The sequence below is a fragment of the Geotrypetes seraphini genome, chromosome 5 (genome assembly GCF_902459505.1).
Source record: "Geotrypetes seraphini chromosome 5, aGeoSer1.1, whole genome shotgun sequence".
Classification (NCBI taxonomy): Eukaryota; Metazoa; Chordata; class Amphibia; order Gymnophiona; family Dermophiidae; genus Geotrypetes; species Geotrypetes seraphini.
The window spans coordinates 170,452,411-170,475,289 of record NC_047088.1 but is presented as its reverse complement, the minus strand read 5'-3'; the positions used below and the strand labels follow the sequence as shown (position 1 = coordinate 170,475,289).

The following is a 22,879-nucleotide window of genomic DNA, read 5'->3' as shown; positions in this document are numbered from 1 at the left end:
TCCCCTCCTTGAAGGCCTGCCTGCCTGTCCCCCCCCTTGAAGGCCTGTGCCCTCCCTTGAAGGCCTGTGCCCTCCCTTGAAGGCCTGTCCCCCCCCCGAAGGCCTGCACCCCCCCGACGGCCTGTCACCTCTCCCCCTGAAGGCCTGCTGCCCCCTTAAAGGCCTGTCCCCCCCCGAAGGCTTGTCCCCCCTTTGAAGGCTTGCCTGCCTGTTCTCCATGAAGGCCTGTCCCCCTGAAGGCCTGTCTCCCCCCCTCCACAAGGACTGCCTGCCCGCCCCACCCTGAAGGCCTGCTGCCCCCCCCACTACCTCGAAGGACCGCTCAGCCCCACCACCACCACCACGAAGCACTGCTCATTCCCCTGGCCTCCCCACTTCATTTCCATGGGGAAACAGCCTGCAGCAAGATCGCGCGATGCCAGCGATCTTTGCTTGCTTCGGTTGTTTCCTCCGCCGTGGTCCCGCCCCTCCAGGGGCGGGACCGTGGCGGAGGAAACAGCCGAAGCAGGCAAAGATCGCTGGCATTGCGATCTTGCTGCAGGCTATTTCCAGACGTGACACCCGGCGCAGGTGAGGGGAACCGGGAGCACCCTCTCAGGGCTTGGCACCCGGGGCGGACCGCCCCCCACGCCCCTCCCCTTGGTATGCCACTGGATAGAGATACTGGATAGGAGGGTAATTGGGAAAAAAAAAGGGAGAGATGGTGGACCCTGGGGTGGTGGGGAAAGAGGGAGAGATGCCGGATGAAAGGGTAGTTAAGAAAAGGTGGATCTGTGGAGGGAGATGAAAAAAAGGAAAGATACCAGACTTCTTGGGGAGGGAAGGGAAATGGAAAGGGAGGACAGAGATGGCAGATGGATGGTTAGCATGCAGAAAGAAGAAAGAAGGAGACCCTGGCAAGCAAGTTATCAGAAGAAAACCAGAGCCTTGGACCAACAAGATTTGAAAAATAACCAGACAACAAAAGGTAGAAAAATTAATTTTATTTTCTGTTTTGTGATTACAATATGTCAGATTTGAAATGTATATCCTGCCAGAGCTGGTGTTAGACCGCAAACGTGAGCTAGGATTTAACAGAGAGAAAAATTCCTTTTAGTTTCTTTATTTTATTTACACCACAGCGCCAGTGTGGTTAGGAGAAGCCAAAGGGGGTGAAAAAGCTATAAAACCCACCAGGATTTTTGAAAAAAATCACCCAACTGGGCAGGAAAATCGAATCGAAAAACCAATTAAATAGGCTGAATCAAAATTTTTCTTCCTGAATCGGGCAGTTGCGCTACTGTCTCAGACTTTAGGACCTGGGATTGGGGAGAGATGGCATCCTCAGTACTTTATAATGCAAGTGAAACGAGGATTTGGTCAGACTTTTGAAGGGTCTGCAGAAGAAAAATATTGTATAGGCTGGGGACATGAGACAGCAGGAAATGGGAACTTTTCTTCCTTCTATTTTTGTGAATGGAAAAGCTGAGGATGTTAGAAAGTTCAGTTAAAATATGTGCTTTATAAGAAAATATAATAATGTGTTTTATAAAGTTTTAGCATTGCTAGCCTACCCGATGAGGTGTTCCTAGTGGTGGTAGTGGCAGCGTGTCAATGTGTTGAGAGGAAGAGGTGGTCTGGGAAATTCTGCTGATCAAACTCCGGGCCCATTTCTACCCCCCAGTTAGTCCACTCCACTCAACTGGTTCACACACTGAGTGGGTCTTTGGGTGTTGTTTTGGGATCTCTTCCAGTGGTTTGTCAGTATCTCCTTCTAGTCCAAGGAAGGAAACTTTGTTAACCTTAGCATTGACCTACAGAATATGTTTGTAACAGTGCTGCATGTGTGGCATTAGGCTATGTAGTGATCGAAAGGAAAAACAGATCTTTGCACATTTTTGCACTACATGGTGGGTGTATGAGGAGATTCACATTTCCTGCACAGCTAAGTCCGTGTGAAGTTACCTTGTGCTGTATTTGACATCTAGCAAGGTCTCTGTTTGGAAGGAAAGATCTAAGCTTAAAAATGAAGTGGCCAGAAGTTATGGTAAAAGCGGAAAGCGTAGCTGGTTTTAAGAAAGGTTTGGACAAATTCCTGGAGGAAAAGTCCATAGTCTGTTAATAAGACATGGAGGAAGTGTCTGATTGCCCTGGATCGGTTGCATGGAATGTTGCTACTCTTTGGGTTTTGACCAGGTACTAGTGACCTGGATTAGCTACCATGAGAATGGGCTACTGGGCATGATGGATCATTGGTCTGACCCAGTTAGGCTATTCTTATGTTATGTTCTCATCTGTAGGGGCCTTTGTTTTCTTATTTTAATGTATTTTTTTTCTGGGAATTTATCAGTGTTTTTTTATAATGGGAACAAAAATGGAAGAGAATTAATGTGTGTGGAATAGGAGGGGGGTAACTAATTTCTTCAGCTAAATAATTCAATCTACCTCAACCAGACATAGGAGAACTCACGCACCATTCACACACCCTCCAACCAAAAACGTCAAAAGAAAAAAAACCTGTTCGACATCCTCCTAGCCATTCGAGCTGTAACACTCGACCCCCAACTCTACAACCTATTGACCTCGACCACAGACTACAAAACCTTCAAAAAAGAAATAAAAACCCTTCTATTCAAAAAACACATAAAACCGAACTAACACAATCAGAACTGTCCCAAGCATCACCTGCAACTACTCCATATGTACTTCTGATGTCATGACAATTCAGACATAATTTATGTTATGTTATGTTATGTTTGGAATATGGTTACATATATGAGGTTCAATAAAAGAAAATTTTCACTGCCTGTTTCTATTCTGACCATTTATTTCATTTCTTGGTCATTACAAAAAATATTTTTTTACATGGGAGGGGGTGTCAAAAAATGATGGGCTCCGGGTACCACATACCCTAGGTACGCCACTGCCCTTCGGTGTACCCCAAGGATCACCACTATCTCCCGCACTCTTCAACCTATACATTGCTTCCCTCAGCTCATGCCTAAACAAACTAGGCCTTACCTCCTACAGCTATGCAGGCGACATCACTATTCAACTTCCTTTCTACCAACCAGCATCCTCCATGGCAGGCACAATACACAAAACAATTGATACAGTAGCAACATGGATGAAAGAACACAAACAAACTAAATCCTGAAAAACAAACTTCATCCTCCTTGAAAATAGCAAAACCCCAACTGTAACAAACCTAGTAATAAACTCAATCTCATACCCCATCCAACCCACTCTTGGGAGTGCTGATAGACAGAAGATGGACCATGCAGCCACAAATCAACAAAACAATAAAAAAAATCATTCGCAGTCATGAGAAACCTAAGGCAAGTTTGAATATTCTTCGACAAAAAACAGTTCTAACTTATAGTACTAGATCTAATGGACAACCATGATGAAGCAACTACAAACAGTACAAAACACAGCCCTAAGACTTATCTACACACTGAAGAATGTGACAAATCTAGCTCTCTGCCTAGCTTTGACATAGGGTTAGAGAAGATCGGTAGACCCCGAGGCAGGAGAGGCGACCAGGTTGGTCCTGTAGAGCAGGGGTGCCCAACGCGTCGATCGCGATCGACCGGTAGCTCAGGAAGGCAACGTGAGTCGATCGCAGAGCCCATCTCGTGTTGCCGTCCCGATCTACCGGGCCTATCAGCCTTCCTCTCCCCGACGTCAAAGACGCAGACGCCGGGCATTAGGCTGTTTTTTTGTCATTTCTGGGGGTGGCGGCAGCAGCAGCAGCAACAGTCTGAAAAAGAAATCATCCTGGCCCGGGTCTGTTTCATACTCCGGAACTTCTACCTCTTCCAGCAGCCCTCTCCCTTCTACCTGCTACCGGCCACACCCCCTGTTCCGCGGCTCTCTTCGGCAACTCAGCAGCAGCGATCGACACAAGCTTCTGACGTCGGGGCCAACCCTCTGCGAGTCACGCTTGTTTCAACTTCCTTTTTCCACAAAGGCGGGACTCGTAGAGGGAAGGCCTCGATGTCGGCAGCTTGTCTTGATCACCGCTGCTGACGAGTTGCTTAACCCTTTCAGGACCAAGGGACATATTTGTCCCATAACTTTAAAATCCTATAAATTTTGATTGGGATAGTCTACAGTTCTAAATTTGATATGTACGGATTCCATATGATACTGCCTTTATGTAAACAAACTGGTTCCGACATTCATTCATTAGCGTCGTTGCCAGATTGACGAGAAGATTCACTTGCCACACTGTCCATAAGCCAGAAGTGTGATTTTTTTAAAAAAAATAATGATATTTCACAAAAAAAATCAATTTTTTGGCATCTGCAAGCCCTTTTTACCATAAAAATGTCGTCAAAACCACAAAAATTGGCCTACGATCCTTATGGTCCTGAAAGGGTTAAGAGAGCCGCGGAGCAAGGGGGTGTTGCCAGGTGCAGGTAGAAGGGAGAGGGCCAGATGCAGGACTCGTGGGTGAGGGAGGAGAAGAGAGAGAGAAAGAGAGAGGGGAGGGAAATAAAAGGAAATATTTCATACTGGGCTGGGCCGGAGTGGAGGGAGGGTGGAAAGATTCTGGCTACAGGGTGCAGTAACAAAGGAAAAGGGGGGAAAGCTGAAAATGGAGATAGTGACACAAAGAAGAGAAAGAGTAAGCAGGACCTACTGAATAAGGATAGAGATACAGAGGGGACATGAAGAGGAGGTGAAATAGAGACATAGAAGTAATGCTGAAAAAGTGTGTGGGGGGGAGATAAAGACATTGAAAGGACAAATGGTGAACATGGGGTAAAGACAAGGACAGAGACAAATGAAGATTCTGAAAAAGTGGTGAGATAGGGATATAGGTGAGATGGACACAAAGAAGGGTGATGCTGGAAAATAGGTGGAATGGTAATTCTAACAGACACAGAAGGGAAATGCTGGATCAAGGAGAGATGGGGCTCAGGCTGGATGGAATGAGGAGAAATGCCTTGTTGGCCCGGAACTTCCTCTCCTACGTCAGAATTGACGTCAGGGAGCGGAATGCTAGTCAGCGCAACGCTTCTGCAGGGAAAGCTTGGGACGGCGGTGGCTTGGGGGCTGTTCCCCGATGGCGGTGGCAGCAAACCGAGTGGCTTGGGGGAGGGCACGGAGAAAGAAAGAAAGGGGGCAGACAGGGAGACAGAAAGAAGGGGGAACAGGGAGACAGAAAGAAAAAGTTGGGGGAGAGAATGAGGTCTGGAGGAGAGGAAACATACAGGAGGCTGAAAGAAAGGAAGAAAGATTGGATGCACAGTCAGAAGACGAAAGTGCAACCAGAGACTCATGAAATCACCAAACAGCAAAGGTAGGAAAAATGATTTTATTTTCAATTTAGTGATCAAAATGTGTCGGTTTTGAGAATTTATATCTGCTGTCTATATTTTGCACTATGGCTCCCTTTTACTAAACCGCAATAGCGTTTTTTAGCGCAGGGAGCCTATGAGCATTGAGAGCAGCATGAGGCATTCAGCGTAACTCCCTGTGCTAAAACCTACTATTGTGGTTTAGTAAAAAGGGAGGGGGTGTATTTGTCTATTTTTGTATTTTGTTACTGAGGTGACATTGCATAGAGTCATCTGCTGTGACCTCTTTGAAAAAACCCGGAATATGAATAATTAACATTTTCTCTGCCTTTCAGTGTGCTTTGTGGTTTTTTTAAAAATTTTATTGTTGGTAGATCATTTTGACTTAGTCATTATAAAAGTAGCTCGCAAGCCCATAAAGTGTGGGCACCCCTGCTGTAGAGTATGAAACGCTGACTTCCCTTAGTCTATTCCTGCTGAGCCTGACAGTATCTGCCAAGGAGCTGTTAGGGGTTAAGAAACTACAGCTCCCAGAAGGCCAGACTCAAAGCAGGAAGTGGTCACAGAAGCAGGCTCAGCTGCAGAAAGATTTCTCTCTCTTCCCCCTCTTCAGAGCAGAGAGGGGTGAGTTGAATGAGGTTAAAAGAGAGCAGCTGGGACACAGGAGGAGGAGCTGAGGAAGCTCCAGGGTGAGCTCGCAAGAGAACACTCTCCTCCTCAACTGAAGCCTGGTGAATTAAGCCATGACTGGGACATGTCCGATGTGCTGGATATTGAAGCTGAGACAGAGTTATCAAACTGGGAACCAATGGACATTGGAGTATCTAGTCTGCCTAGTGAATGCTTGGAGGCAATGGATACAAACTGAGCAGAGGTTTGAAAGTGTTTTGCTGTCTTACCTTTGTTTCTTTTTTCTGCTTGATAGTTTTGAGATTGAAGTTGCTTGTGTGTCAATCTCTGTAAGCTTGTCAGCTCTGATCTCAGAAGCACTGTGACATTCACTATATTACTGAGTGTTTGTCTGTTTCCTCTCAGCCCAGCTGGAGGCTAATTAAGGGAGATAAGGCTCTGCTAAAACAGCAAGCACAGGGAAGCTCCTTTTAGAGGAATTCCTTATCTACAGTCACTCTGAAGCAGGGCTGCATCGGCAGCAGCTTTGTGTTCTGGTTTTTGTAAACTTTATTTTGCCTGGACTGCAGGAGTATAGTTTTTGTTTTTCCTTCTGCCTTTGCCTGGAGAGGGAATTTTGCTGAGGCCATCCTTGACACACCAAAGGCTTGTGAAGAGGACTATGACAAAAAGACTGGAGTCCAGCCTAAAGTGTTTATTTTGAGCTTATCTTTTGGACATTAGAGTAAGGCTGGTATGTATAAAACCAGAGTGGCCACCTTGACCTAAAGTTTTGTGTTTTCTACATCCTGCATGAAAATTGTTGCAATGTGCTATAAATACCTGGACAAAGTAAACCAGAAGGTTAGGAATAAAATACAACCTTATTGTTCTTCTAACCTGTTTTGGAGGTGTGTGAATTTCTTTTCCCTTGCCTGGTTTCTGTAAGGACATGGAACCTGTGGTTGTACCTTAGGCAGGCGCCTAAGAAAGCCTGAAGGATACCCTGGTTAAAGGGTACACGTTTGGAACAGTTACGGTCACGGGGTCCACAGCTCGCTGCATTGAACAGGAGCTTGTGGGGTGTGACAAGAAATACGACAACATTACAGAGGCATACCATGACTCACACTGGCTCCCAATACAAGCGAGAGTACTCTTCAAATTCTATTGCCTACTATTTAAAGCCATAAACGGAGACAGCCCAGTCTACTGGAACAACCGACTAAATCAATCCACCTCAACCAGACACAGGAGAACCCACGCACCATTCACACACCCTCCAACCAAAAACGTGAAACGAAAAAAGCTGTACGACAACCTCCTAGCCACTTGAGCAGCAAAGCTGGACCACCAACTCTCCAATCTACTGAATTTGACCACAAACTACAAAACCTTAAAAAAAAAAAAACCCTACTATTCAAAAATACATAAAACCAAACTAACACAACTAGATCTACTTCAAACATTATCTGAAATACTCTCCATTCCTTAGCAAATTAGAAAATATCCAGACTACTCCTTATGTACTTCTAAATGTCCTGACAATTCATATGTAATCCACCTTGAACTGCAAGGTAATGGAGGAATAGAAATCACTAATGTAATGTAATAACAGTGATAAATTTTGTGTTCCATAAGCTGAATTACCTAACAATGAATTCATGAGCTCCATCATATAAGATGGGGTTTCTCCATACAATATTTTAAATACCAATGTACTTACCTTATTGAACCCTGGCTTCTGTTGGGAGCTAATTAAGATCATGATACACAGGGGTTACAGAATCATTACATAGTAAATAAATCACTCACCACTGTATTTTATGAAACTTGAAGAATTCTAATAGAATACACAGAACATCCCGCAAGTGCTACATTGCAGTAGCCTATTATTTATTCATATATCACTTATATCCTAAGCGGAGGTACTTTAATATATTTCCCTATCTGTCCCAGCAGGCTCAAACTCTATCTAATGTACCTGGGGCAATGAGGGGATTAAGTGACTTGCCCAGGGTCACAAGGAGCAGTGAGGGATTTGAACCCACAACCTCAAGGTGCTAAGGCTGTAGCTCTAACCACTGCGCCACATACTCCTGTCTTATTTGGTCTGAAGAACAGGCAGCATCAACTGGAGCCATAACCGACTCATCCTTATCGCATGATTTTTTTTTCCCCACCAGAACAAACGAGAGCAAAAATGTGCTGTCCTGGTGGAACACACACTAAACAGCAAATACTATTTTCTCTCCTGGAGCTGTTTGCCCACATACTTGCTGCTTTTTAACAAGTAGGGGTTAAAGCACTATTTTGGATGTTAAAGACCAGCATTTGGGGGCATCTTGTACATCAGTGGAGGTCAGGTTTTCAGGATATATTTGCATACAGAAGAGGCAGAGCATGTAAATCTATCTCATATACAGTGGTATCTCGGTGTAGGAGTGCACCGGTTTGCGAGTGTTTTGCAAGACGAGCAAAACATTTGCAAAATCGGCACCTCGGAAATCGAGCATGGCTCGATTTACGAGCGCCCCCCCCCCCCCGCCCCGCGATCCGGCACCTTCCCCCCCCGATCCGGCCCCCCCCCACCGCGATTGGGCACCCCCCGCCGCTGATTACTGTCATCTGGGCACCGGCATGTCCTGTGCGTTGGTGCCAGTGCCCGAAGATCGGCCTCCTCTTCTTGCTGGGCCTTGAGCATCTGCGCATGCTCAAGGCCTGCGAGTTCATAGAGAGAACGTGAACTCGCAAGCCTTGAGCATGCGCAGATGCTCAAGGCCCAGCAAGTAGAGGAGGCTGATCTTCGGGCACCGGCACCAACACACAGGACATGCCGGTGCCCAGATGACAGTAAGCAGCAGGGGGGAGGGTGCCAGATCGCGGGGGGGGGGGGGTGCCGGATCACAGGGAGGCCTTCGGAGGGAGCAATGCTGGTTCTCGTGAGGGGGGGATAGAGCAGCGCCGCTGGCCTCGGAGGGGGTGGGAACGTATCAAAGCGAGTTTCCATTATTTCCTATGGGGAAATTCGCTTTGATAAACGAGCATTTTGGATTACGAGCATGCTCCTGGAACGGATTATGCTCGTAATCCAAGGTACCACTTTATATTCATTGTGGATATCCTGAAAACCTGACTAGCTTATGTGTGCCCTGAGGACTGCGTAGAGAACCCTTGCTCTATATATATATACAAATATCATGCTAAGTATGGTTACATATCAAATTAATTCCTGAGAATGTAGGTTTAAAAAAAACTGCAGGTATTATTATTGTATGCACCTTCAAAACACAAGCATTTGTTTTAAAACACACTTCACATAACTACGATTGAAACAAAAATATCTAAATTGTAAATTAAAAAAAACAAACATTTTTTTAGTGGTCTTTGCCATAGAAATAGTAGTTCTGAATGGTAGACACAACGCACACTTAAAATATGAAATAAGTTTGCTTGATCAGCTTACCTATAGGATCCACCCATACTCCCAAAGTATTCTGTGGCACCTCTAACCGCACAGCATCCAGCACTGGGTCTATAATGGGAATATCTTTATGTACAACTCTTGCCAGTACCTCAGCTGCCACTGTTTTACCATTCAGGACTTGGTTAAGAAGAGCTTCAGTTTCTTCTTTTGTGGGACACACTTTAACTGTAATTACATCTCCTAAAAAAGTCAGATGTGTTATACACATAATAAAATATAAATTCAAATCATTGTCAGTAAGCACTAGATTTACTAAGAATTGTTCTATAGACAAGACGGGACAGGACTAGAATTACCATAAAGTCTGAAAATTCTGGGCTGTAATACCACTGCAGAATCCACTGTTGCCATCCATTCCACTCATCTCACCAAAGACAAGCTGTTTACCCCTCTCCCCCAAAACTCCTATTGACATACATATAATTAAACATGACAATTTAAGCTATTCACATTCTGGTGTCACCTCAATAACAACAATGCAAACTCCCTCTGCTATCAGGCACATTGTTAAGAAATACAAGATCTCTGCAAAACTTCACTCAAAACCTATAAAACAGACTTCCTATATTACAACAGCATTAACTACCAGACTCAACAGCAACAATCCTATCATTGAAAATATAGCACCACTAGTTTTTTAGCCTGTTACATTAACGGGTGCTAGCAGCCCTTCTCCCTTACTTTTCCCTCCCCCCTGTCCAGCAGCACCCCTTCCCTGCTCCCCCTGTCCAACAGTAGCCCTTCTCCCTTACTTTTACCTCCCCCCCTGTCCAGTAGCACCCCTTCTCTGCTCCCCCTGTCCAGCATCTGCTAGCCCGGGTAGCCTAGGGGATTTTGCTAGGGCGGGCCGCCTCGCATTATCGAAGTAGGCTGGCCTAGCAAATGTCCCGCGGCTGCTTGTGCTGCTGGTCCGGCCTTAGGCTGGGGAAACGTTGCTAGTCCCTGTCTGTGCGCCTGGCAGCAATGCCGATAGAAAAACCGCTGCAGGGTCCTACTGCGCATGCGGGAGCAAGGCACCAAGGACGCATGGCACCACGTTGTTTGAAATGCGCATGCGCACTAAGGGTTTTATTATAGCAGATTACTACAGCAGGCCCTAGAACATCAACATACTACCTACTGGATAAACAAAACCATAATGTTATAGAATCCCACAAAAGAAGTGATATAATCAAGGTGAACAGAGGCTTGAGAGCCCAACTCTATAAGGCCTGATGTAATAAGGAGGATATAAGCCCCCCCTGCCTTTTTAACGACTTTAGCTGACCTCATGCATCAGAAAACAGCTGAAGCTATCATGGTAGCAAAAAAGAAAATTCAGGACATATGTACTTTGCTTTATAGTAACATAGTAGATGACGGCAGATAAAGACCCGAATGGTCCATCCAGTCTGCCCAACCTGATTTAATCTAAAAATTTGTTGTTTATTTTCTTCTTCTTAGCTATTTCTGGGCAAGAATCCAAAACTCTGCCCAGTACTGTTCTTAGGTTCCAACTACTGAAGTCTCTGACAAAGCTCACTCCAGTTCATCTACACCCTCCCAGCCATTGAAGCTCTCCCGAGCCCATCCTCCACCAAACAGCCATAAACAGAAACAGACAAGTTTCAAGTTTATTAGAAATTTGATGAATCGCTTATACATAATTTACTAAGCGAATTACATTAAAATCCAAAATATGCATACAACATACAATTTAAAAATGCAACTAATAAAAAAAAGGGTTGGACGAACCGACCAACAGACAAAACTGAATACGAAGGGAGTGAAGGGGTAAAGTTACAAAATTAATAATTTTGAAAAGAAGGGAACAATAAAGGGAAAAAAACGATAAGGAGGGGTATCTATTTTTTTTTTCTTTCTTTTATTTTTGATTTTTGGTAAAGAGTCTACTGCACTGTATATATTCCAATCAGAGGGTAAAAGCATCTTTGAACAAGAAGGTTTAAAAATTATTTTTAAAACGGCTAATGTCTTTTTCATCTCTTATGTAATGGGGTAGAGAATTCCAAACTTGGGGGGGCTACTATTGAAAACATATCATGGCGTCTAGTGCCAATCACTTTTAAAGAAGGGACTACCAGGAGACCTTGGGCCATAGAACGAAGAGAGCGGGATGTGTTATACGGAATAAGTATCCTATTTATAAATTGCAGCTCGCTTGTAGATAAGGTTTTAAATACTAAGAGTAGAATTTTAAAGGTAATGCGATGATTAATGCGAAGCCAGTGTGAATCAACCAGGAAAGGAGTTACAAGTCTGCCCAGTACTGGCCTTAGTTCTTCAATATTTACTATTATTTTCTGATTTTAGATCCTCTGTGTTCATCCCATGCTTTTTTGAACTCCGTCACTGTTTTCATCTCCACCATTTTTATTTACATCTGATATACTACTAACAGGGCCAAAAATGCATCAAAGCGGTTTACATACATCATAAAAAGCAATAAAAGAAAACAAGCACAAACAATAAAAAAAAAAAAAAGAGAAAAAGAGAGAGATAACAGAATGACTGTGGTTAATATAATAACAGATGAGCCTTAGAAGATGTCCATAGGAACTGGATGTTTGAGATTATTGAATATCAAATATTTGTATTTTTAGAGATTTCTTAAAAAGCTTTGAGAGCTGAAAAATTCTTCATACAGAGGGGTAAATCGTTCCAAAGCTTGGGGCCTATATAGTGGAAAGTTGAGGGTCGGAAAATCAGGAGTCTAATTTCAAAAAGTGGTGGGAGAGACATCAACTTATAACATAACATAACATAAATCTTTATTTATATACCAAGAAAGCTTTTCGGTTCAAGGTGGTTTACAGCAAAAGTGGCTGAGGAGAGTCAGCGAGCTACAGCAATGGAGTAAGGACTGAAAATTGTATAGATTGCATAGAGGGAGGGTTTTATAAGGAGGGAGATAAATAAATAGATAGGAATGTTCATAGTCTTAGAGCAACAACATGGAATAGAGAGCCAGTGGGTTGGGAGTCTTTTCATGGAAAATTGAAGGTGGGTCGTTCTGTATGGGGAAGAGAAGCACATATAAGAGGTTGATGTTCTGACCAATTGGCTCCAATCAGGGTCTTTGGAGGCTGCTTGGTAAGGTAGGAGTCTGTTGATAAATCTCTTATGGATGCATCCTTTAATTGAGAAAAAGGCAAAGAATGATTGAGGTCGAGTAGATCGTCTGGATCTAGCAAATGTGAACTAATTGGTGAGGTAGTTGGGCAGTAGACCGTATAGAGCTTCGTAGAAGAGACATCTGAAGTTGAAAAGTACTCGGCTCTCAATTTTCAGCCAATTAAATTTTTGGTAGAAAGGTGTGATATCAATATTATCAGTCTCTGTATGGGCGTCAGCCTCTGGACAAGGAAGCTCTGAACACTTTTTTTGCAGACCTGTGACTGTCCCAGTTGACAGAGGACCAGGTGGCGATCTTGAATGCACCTCTTACGGCAGAGATGTCCATCACGATTGGCTCTCTAACCTTAGCCAAGGCACTGTGCCCGGACGGCTTTAGCCCCGAATTATATCGAATGCTGCAGGACCTGGTGGCATGTCCGCTTAGTCACATGTGTAATGCTGTAGCAGGAGACAATTGCTGCTTTCCTAAGAACTTGGCGCATATTGTGCTGCTGTCAAAGCCAGGGAAAGATCCTGAATTGGTGGGCTCCTTCTGACCCATCTCCCTCTTGGACCAGGATATTACTTTATTAGCTATAACAATGGTGTGGTGTCTCAATCGTTTCCTGCTGGCGCTGATTCACCCAGATCAGATGGGATTTGTGCTGGGTTGATATGCCTCAATGAATCTGATGAAAGTTTTGGGGGCCATTCATGAACATAGGGGTAAGGGAGGGACAGTCTGCAGTAGCGGGATTAGACATGGAGAAAGCCTTTGATAGTGTTTCCTGGGAGTATTTATTTTGGGTTTTGGAGGGTTATGGTTTTATGGGGCTTTTTATGGCTTGGATTAAAACACTGTACACACATCCCTGTGCTCGGCTACTCATCAATGCATTTGGGCTACAGCGGGGGACCAGACAGGGCTGTCCACTCTCCCCCTTGTTGTTTCTATTGGCTATTGAACCTTTGCATCTTAAGATATGACAGGCCCCTAGTGTATGGGATATTAGGGGGGGGGGTCGGGAAATGTAAAATCAGCTTGTTTGCAGATGACATCTTATTGTATTTGGATCAGGCTCCCACCCACCTGAGAGAGGCATTGGCGATTGTGAAGGACTTTGGGGCCCTGTCGGGTCTGCAGGTTAACTGTAGTAAGTCTGAGCTTTTGTTACTGGCTGGGAGCCCCGCGGAATCGTGGCATGCTCTGCTCCCTATCCCACCTTCAGCTGCCCCGGTCCGTTACTTGGGTATCTATTTGAGAACCAACCCTGCCACATTTTATTCTATGAACGTACTTCGAAACTTTGATGTTATTGGGAAACTGTGCCAGGCATGGGTCTGTTGGGGTGTGTGGTATTGGTAAAAATGGTCATGCTTCCTAAATTACTTTACCCCCTTCAGATGGTGCCGATCTGGCTCCATCGCCAGGATGAACTGTACTTTAAATCTTTAATTTCTCAGTTCATTTGGAGGTCTAGCCACTCAAGCAGCAAAACTAGACAATCAAATCTCCAATCTACTGATAACAATCCCAGAGTACAAGACACTCAGAAAAGAAATAAAGACTATACTCTTCTAGAAATCCCTGAAAAAGTCTTAACACTACAAGTACCTTCCTGCCTCCCATCTTCTTCCTGATCCCCCAAATCAACTTGATCTACTCTTTACTCGCTCTGGAAATACTCTTTACTCGCTCTGGAAATGACCAGAGATCTTCTTTTGTAACCTACTTTCTATAACTCTTCTGTAATCCGCCTTGAACCGCAAGGTAATGGCGGAATAGAAATCTCTAATGTAATGTAATATAATGTCTAAGGCTCCTCGGGTGACTTTGGCCAGGCTGACCTTGGATAAGGGAGCTGGTGGACTGAATATTCCAGTTCACTACTTAGATTTGATTACATTTCTTTCCAATGTTCCAACTACCCCCAGTGTAAGTTTTAAAGGTGAAACCTTTGGTCGGACCACCTTCTATGTAATTTTGAATTATGCTGGATCAAAAAACAACCCAAAAGGAAATCAAGGACCAATCGCAAAGTGAAAACGATTTGGACAAGAGGACAATTGAGCCCAGTAGAATTTTGGTCGCACTATAGCTTAATATCCAACTCTGACTTAGATCCATATTTCATCCTAGGATGGAAAAATTTGAGTGATCAGATTCTAAACCAGGGGTAGGGAACTCCGGTCCTTGAGAGCCGTATTCCAGTCGGGTTTTCAGGATTTCCCCAATGAATATGCATGAGATCTATTTGCACTGCTTTCAATGCATATTTATTGGGGAAATCCTGAAAACCCGACTGGAATACGGCTCTCGAGGACCGGAGTTCCCTAGCCCTATTCTAAACGATATTGCACCATTGAAACTATGTAAGAAAACACATCGTTTATCAGACAGCTGGTATGATGCCGATCTATTAGCTTTATAACGAGAAGTACGTAAATTGGAAAGAACATGGTATAAATCAGGGAAAGATAAGGACAGATTCATCTGGTGACTAAAAGTTAAAGAGTATAAAAGAATGATTAAAGAATAGCGTTGTAAACATTATTCCCAAACAATTAATTCTCCTTCGCTGAATAACAAAGAACTTTTCAGAATAGTCAATTCTCTGTTTGACATTGATCTAACACAGATCTCCCACCCTCTGTTGCAAACCTAGCCGACTACTTCGCCACTAAAATTCATAATTTGAAATCGTCTCATGTAGCTACTAGCCATAGACCTAATAATCAACCAACCTGCTTTAGAAAATGAAGGTTCAATTGCTGACATGACCTGGAATCATTTTGAAAATCCAGATTGGAACCAATTTCTCAAGCTCTACTCTAAATATGCAAAATCCAATTGCCTATTAGACAACTGCCCACTGTCTATCATGGAAATCAGCCCCTTCCCATTCAAAGCTGAACTTTTCAACTGAGTTTCTCTATGTGTGTCCACTGGCTACTTTCCGGTGGAACTCGGCCAATATCCTTGTGACTCTTATTATTAAAAGCTCCAAGGAGCCAGTCTCTTCAGCTGCCAACTAAAGACCCATTGCCAACATACCACTTTTCCTCAAACTAATGGAAGGTCTAGTTAACCTTGATCTCATGAAATATTTAGAGAAGTTCAACATTCTACACGACTCAGTCCGGTTTTCGTACAAATTACAGTACGGAAACAGTCTTAGCTTTGCTGACTGATTACCTCTTCCATTTGTTTTCTCTGGGAAAAAGCGCACTGGTACTTCAGTGTGACTTGAGCAGTGCCTTTGACCTTGTTGACCATGACATTCTGCTTAGATGCCTCGATTCTATTGGCATTTCTGGACAGGTACTAAACTGGTTTACAGGTTTCTTAAAAAAACTGCACTTACCAGGTTCAACCTTCTCCCAATCTTGGTGTAATTCCTGCAGAGTTCCACAGGGCTCCCCTCTCTCCCCTTCTCTATTCAACGTCTACATGGCATCATTGGGACATATGCTATCTGACTTAAAATTGAAATCGTATATATATGCAGATGGCATCACAATTATCATTCCCATAACCTCACTGACACGAGACAGAACAATTCACCTCATCTGTCCTCACTAAGGTAGAACAATGGACTACACAATTCAAATTAAAACTGAACCCAGAAAAAAACGAAGATTTTCTTGGCAAGTCCTAACTACAAGTTAACTAATACCTCTTTAAACGGGTTAAATTACCCAATTAATTCTACTATCAAAATCCTTGAAGTCATCCTGGACCAATGCCTGACTTTTGAAGACCATACTAATGCTCAGGTTAAAAAATGCTTTTGCACCCTTTGGAAACTTCGCACCATCAAACACTATTTTGACTTCCTCTCTTTTTGACTCCTGGTTCAATCTCTAATCTTAAGCATCTTAGATTACTGCAATATTATATACTTTGGATCATTTAAGAAAACCATCAAACGATTGAGAGTCATTCAGAATGCTGCCATCTGTCTCATTTATGGTCTCAAAAAGTCAGATCATGTAAGCCCATATTACAGAAAACTGGCTGCCAATGGAGGCAAGGATCATCTTCAAGTTTGCCTGCCTCTGCTTCATAACCTTAACAGGTTCATTCCCAATCTATCTGTCACACCATTTTGAATTTCCAGGCACCACCTGCACACATAGTGCCTATCTATTTGCCTTCCCATCCTTGAAGGGCTGTATCTATAAGAGATTCCTTGATAGATCTCTGTCTTTCCAAGCAGGCAAGTGGAATAAATGTCTAACCACCCTCATTTTGAATGCACCCTCCTACCAAACCTTAGGGAAGTCAATTAAAACCTATCTCTTTGATAAATTTCTCTGACTCCCTTCCTGCCTTGTTGTATCTCTGAAATGCCTCCGGATATACCTGACTACGCTTGACTTGCTAATGTAATTTGAAAGTCTTTTTCTGTAACATCACTGTCTGTGTACAGTCTCTTCCTCTGTAAACCACTCTAAACTGCTGTGGTATTGCGGTATACAAAATAAAGTTATTATTATTATTACAGTTGTACAATGTGGCCGCCCTTATGTGATGGATTCACAAATGCTATATGGGATGTGGTCTCTATTTTCCCTCCGTGTGGGCTGAGGGTTGGAGCCACTCATTCTGGTTCTTCAACTTACTGCATTCCCAGCCAGATCATGCTGTTCGCTCAGGGGACCGTTCTTGTTTTCTGTTGCCCTTTAGGCAGGCCTGGCACTGGTGGCAGCGTTGACAGGGTTTACCGACCGCGGTCTCTCCATATTTTCTGCTCGAGGGTAATTCGGGGTTCCTACCCAGTTGGGGGCAGTCTGTGTTCTGGGAGTGGGCACAGCAAGGCTGCTATCACATGGCAGAGCTGCTGGCCCTCTCGAAGACTTCCTTTCCCTCATTTCAACAGGTCCAGGCGAAGTGGGCGTTACCCCATACATATCTCTTTTCCTTCCTTCAGCTTCAACACTACTGGACCACTACCCGCCTGGCTTGTGAGAGAGGTTGGGACTCTGGATCTCTGAATCAGATCTTTGTGGCTACTCCGCCAATACTCAATCAGTTGTTCCACTGGTTTGGTGTCTTGCAGCTCTCTTCCGAGTTCCTGGGATGAGCAAATTGCGGGAGCATTGGGAGTTGGATCTGGGGCAGAGCATTACCAACCCACAATTCCTAGACTGTTTCGGGACCCTTTACCTTTTCTCTAAGTCAGCAGACTATCCGGAACTGCAGTATAAAATCTTGAACCAAGCGCACATCACCCAGCACAGAGGGACGCAGCTTGGATTGTGGGATAGTGATCTCTGTATCAAGTGTAAATGTAAACCCAGTACCTATATCCACTCGTTTCTCGAGTGCACTGAGCTTACCCTTTGGAAGGGACTTCTGGGCCTCCTTAAATCTGTCCTCCATAGGCCTGTGGAGTGGGATTAAGGCACCCTTCTGTTGGGCTTTCAGGGCTCCCTGCAAGAGCAGGGTTTTTTCTCTTCCCCAGTGTAGATTTATATACAATGTCCTCCTGGTGGCCAAAAAATTGATCTTGACATACTGGGTTTCTGAGGATTCTCCCCCCATCACTCAATGGCAGACCAAGCTGAGAGAGATGGCTCAATTTGAGATTCATTCCTATGATAACTCCCACAGACTGGACATGAGACCTTATGTGACTTTGTGGGGGGGCTTGCTAGATCTCCTTACCACCTAATTGCTCTTGACCGGGGCACTACTTTAGCTCTCCTGGTATGCCCACTTGTGGCACCAATGCTTCCTTACCTGTACTTCAAAGGGGACTTATAGGGGAGGTTTGTTGGATGTTGTATGCCTGATGTTTGTCTGTTGTGTGGATTGGGGTGTTAGTTTGTTTGAGGGCTGTTGGTTTTCTCAATGAAAAATACTATGGCTGTTGGTCTAGCTTGGAGCTGCCCTAGTCCTGGATGGTGGGGAACAGGTTTGGCTCGCTGTTTGTATTTTGCTGGATTCTGGACTCTGGTCTCCCCCTTGATGGACTTGCTATGTGGGGAAGTTTGGCTCTATTAGACACTTCATTGTTACTTGTGTTATTCCTGTATTGTTCTTTTGCTGCCTGTGTTTCCCTGTCTAGATCATTTGCCATTTTCAATAAAAATATATTAAAAAGAAAAGAAAAGAAAGGTGTAATGTGATTGAATTTTTTCAGGTTGAATAAGAGCCTCACTATGGTGTTTTGGATAATGCTTAGTTTCCGGAAGTGTTTGCGCAGCCCTGCTAGGTAGATGATGTTGCAGTAATCTAGGATACTTAGGACTAGAGTTTGGACTAGGAGTTTGAAAGGCGCCTGGTCAAAGTATTTTCTGATGAATCTGAGTTTCCAAAGTATGTTGAATCCTTTGCGTGTGACATGGCTGACTTGGGCATACATAGACAGTTGTCTATCTAGATGCATGCTCAGGATTCTGATTGTGGAAGAGATGGGGAAGTTGGTTCCCCTTAGGGTTATGGAGTTTATTGAAGAGTTGGTGGCTGTGGCTAAGAAGAATTTTGTTTTCTCGGTGTTCAGTTTTAATTTGAAGAGGGTCCTCCAATTTTCTATTGTAGACAGGATGGTGTCTATTCTGTGTATTTCTTTGGGTGTCAGGCATGTGACAGGATGAACAATTGTAATGTCATCAGCATAGCTGTAATGGGAGACATTTAGACTATTGAGTTGCTCTCCTAGGGAAGCAAGGTAGACGTTGAAGAACAACGGCGATAATGGGGAACCTTGTAGGATGCCACAGTCGCTGATCCATGCTGTCCATGTCTGTCCCCAATCTTGGCTTTGTAGCTATGAGATTTCAGGAAGCCTTTGAACCAGTTCAGTACATTTCCTGATAGGCCATAGGCATCTAGGCAGGATAGCAGGTCATGATCCACAAGGTTGAAAGCGCTGCTGAGGTCCAGTTAGTAGATTATATAGATCAGTAATAAGTGATACAATTACCATCTCAGTACTGAATGATTGTCTGAAGCCTGATTGGGAGTCATGGAGCAGTTGAAAGTGTTCCAGGTGATTCATTCATTGTGTGCGGAGTGGATTAACTTACGTAACAGCTGTAGATTGGATAAGTTGAAATCTTTTCAATGATGTTAACGAAGACCAGCGTAAAATAGGGGAAAGGTTTGAACAAATTTGATGTGTTGTAAGGCAAAAAATGATGAACTGATAACCACTTTAATTTGCGGTTTAAAACTCAGCTTATTGTCAAAAGTTACACCAAGAATTCATATTGTGTCGGAAAATGTCAGTTGATGGTCATCAATGGATGGGGGAGATGGCGGAGAACCAAGAGTGGATGAAAAACAGATTGATTCACATTTTGAAGGGTCAAGTTCTAAACTGTTGTTTTTGAGCTAGAGACAAGCTTGACTGAGACAGATATTCACATCATGAATAGAGAAAGTGGAATCTGTTAACCAAAAAAGTATCTGGATGTCGTCATCATAGCAGAAAGAGATACTACCGTTATCCTGTATCACAGTCATCAATGAGGCAAGAAAATTATTAAATAATAATGGCAAAGGATCAACCATTGAGGAACTTAAGAAACCATGGGAAAATCCTTTGTTTGAATACTGTGGAAGGTAACCTGAAAAGTTCTGTCAGAAACATAATTAATGAACCAGGAAAGGACCGTGTCTGTGATGCCAATAGAGAAGAGTCTTTTCAGAAGGAGAAATTATCTACAAGATTGAATGCTTTTACAAGCATGCACAGAGGTCCACCCTAGATTTTGGGGACTGCTTTTGTGTGTCCCTACTGTCCAGAATGATAAACCACTAGAAACATATTAGGTTCTTACCTTGCTAATATCTTTTCTAGTAGATAGGTGTGTAATTATGGATCCCCGCCCTGTCAGTTATTTCTCTGCCTGCCTATTGTCTCAATTAGAAAGTTTGGTTACAAACTGAGATTTTGATATCTGGAACCCTTTTTAAAAATTGGCATAACATTGGCCACCCTCCAATCTTCAGGTTACCTGTATCCCCAATCCTATATATCATGTCTGTCTGTCCAAGTTAGATTGTAAGCTCTTTCAGTGCTATATAAGTAATAAGCATATTAGTAATAGGTACTACAGACAATTTTAGCGACAGGTTGCAGATCACCAACAGCAAGTCAGCAATTTCACTGTTAAACTTGTCGATTAGGCATAGTACATCTTCCAGATTCACCAAGATTTCTTTCAGTTCCTCCACATCATCACTCTTGAAAACCATTTCCGGTTCAGGTAGATCTCTTATATCTTCTTCCATAAAGACCGAAGCAAAGCATTCAGTCTCTCCACTATGGACTTATCCTTCCTGAGCACCCCTTTTGCTTCTTGATCATCTAACAGTCCCACGGATTCCCTCGCATCCCATGACTCTTTAATTTTCTCAAGAGCTTCTCATGAGGTACTTGGTCAGAAGCTTTCTGAAAATCTAGATACACTACATCATCTGGCTCACTTTTATCCACATGTTTATTCACACCTTCAAAGAAGTCAAGCAAATTGGTGAGGCAATACCTCCCTTAGCTGAACCCTTGCTGATGTCTTGTGTTTCACTTTTTGCTATTACAAAGCCAAGGATTACACTGCAGCAGTCTTGAAGGCTATGGATAAATTTGGGAGGGCCTCAAGCTTCAAAATCAATAATACTAAATTTGAAATTTTTACACTGATATTACAGGAGACTTGCTGAACTATTTACAGAGGAAATTACCATTTAACTGGACTATTCACTTGAGAGTACAACTTACTTCTGACCCCGCTAGGCTTTATGAGGCCAACTATCTGTTTTACTACTTGGGATCTAGCTAGGTACTTAGGAGCTAGGTTGGCCACTGTTGGAAATAGGATACTGGGATTGATGGACCTTCGATCTGTCCCAGTATGGCAATACTTTGTTCTTATCCAATAGTATTATAAAAGGTCTTTGAGGAGTTGGATCATTGGGAACTTAACTGGATGGGCAGTATTGGACAGACTGGATGGACCATGAAGGTCTTTTTCTGCCATCATTTACTGTGTCCTGGCTAGGCAGCTAAGATGATGATTTTACCAAAATCTCTTTGTTTGCTTTACTACAAATAATGCTGCCAAACAATTATTTCCAAAGGATGCACAGGTGGGCATTTTTGTTCATCTGGAAGTGGCACCCAGCCCAAATGCTAGAAAGATGTTATTTAGACCAGTGATCTTCAATCTTTTGACACCTATGGACCGGCGGAAATAAAATAATTATTTTGTGGACTGGAACTGGTCCGCGTACCGGCAGCTGAAGAACACTGGGCTAAGTCGTGGGCCAGACCCTGCCCATCTCCACCCAATCTCCATCCCCAGACCCAGACCCCGACCCCATAATAGTACTAATTGTAACACCATTTTTTCCATTCATTTTTCATATATACACACACACACACAATATAATCATATTAACAGCACATAATGGTTAACCACAAAATTAAGCTACACAAAGCACACTGTATGCGTCTCAATATTCATTCCTACCAGAACACAGATAACCCCAAGCAAATACGGGACCAAAAACTAAAAGTACTAATATATACAAACAAACCCTAAGGTGCAAGACTCTGCATGCAGTACAACCCCAAAGGAAAAGAAACAAATGCATTTCTTCCTGAACAGAGAGCAGATGTAAATCAATCATTAAATTAATAAATAAAATCATTCTCCCCTACCGTTGTTGTCTCCCTCCCTCCATGCTATGCCTTGCCTTCTGGCCTGTCCCTCGGTATTATCTTCGGACCGGCTCCCTCTTCCTTAGTGCTGCAGTGCACAAAGCCGTGGGCAGCGTCCCGCGCCTCATCTGGAAGCCTTCCCTCTGATGTTGCAACATCAGAGAGAAGGCTTCCAGTTTAGGCGCAAGACGTGTATAGGAGCCTCTGCCCACGGCTTTGGGCACTGCAGCACTGAAGAAGAGGGAGCCGGCCCAAAGACAGTGCCGCATCAATCGCACCATGGACCGGTGGCTGAAGAACACTGTCTAGGGCCCGATGCATGTGCTGGCTCTGCGGACCAGCAGGAAATTTCTGCACACTGGCACTGGTCCACGGACCGGCGGTTGAAGAACACTGATTTAGACAAAGGGGAGATGGCAGTACATAATCTTCAACTATATTATCAAGCAGCCCAGCTTCAGATCTTGACAGAATAGGGAGCCAGGAGTTCTGAAGTCCTGGGTAAGAACCCAGGTTTGGTTCCAACTGACCTTCAAGAAACTACTGAGCTTTTGGACATATACAAGCCCCAAACCATGATTTGAATGTAGTGACTTTCAGAAGACTATACACAGAAACTAAGGCAAAAAACATCAAACAGATAAAAATTTTCAAGAAAGTGTTAGAAACATCCTTGGAAAAAAAAAAAGAAGAAGAAGATACAA

At 43.5% G+C, this 22,879-nt stretch overlaps 1 protein-coding gene across 1 annotated transcript in view; it reads right to left on the bottom strand.

Moving 5' to 3' along the window:
- The window catches only part of INPP1 (inositol polyphosphate-1-phosphatase), a 64,239-nt gene that overhangs the window by 26,325 nt on the left and 15,035 nt on the right, over positions 1–22,879 (bottom strand). Inside the window, exon 3 of the mRNA XM_033944116.1 lies at positions 9,364–9,564. Within this exon, the coding sequence (XP_033800007.1) occupies positions 9,364–9,564 (201 nt within the window). The remainder of the gene's footprint in view (positions 1–9,363; positions 9,565–22,879) is intronic.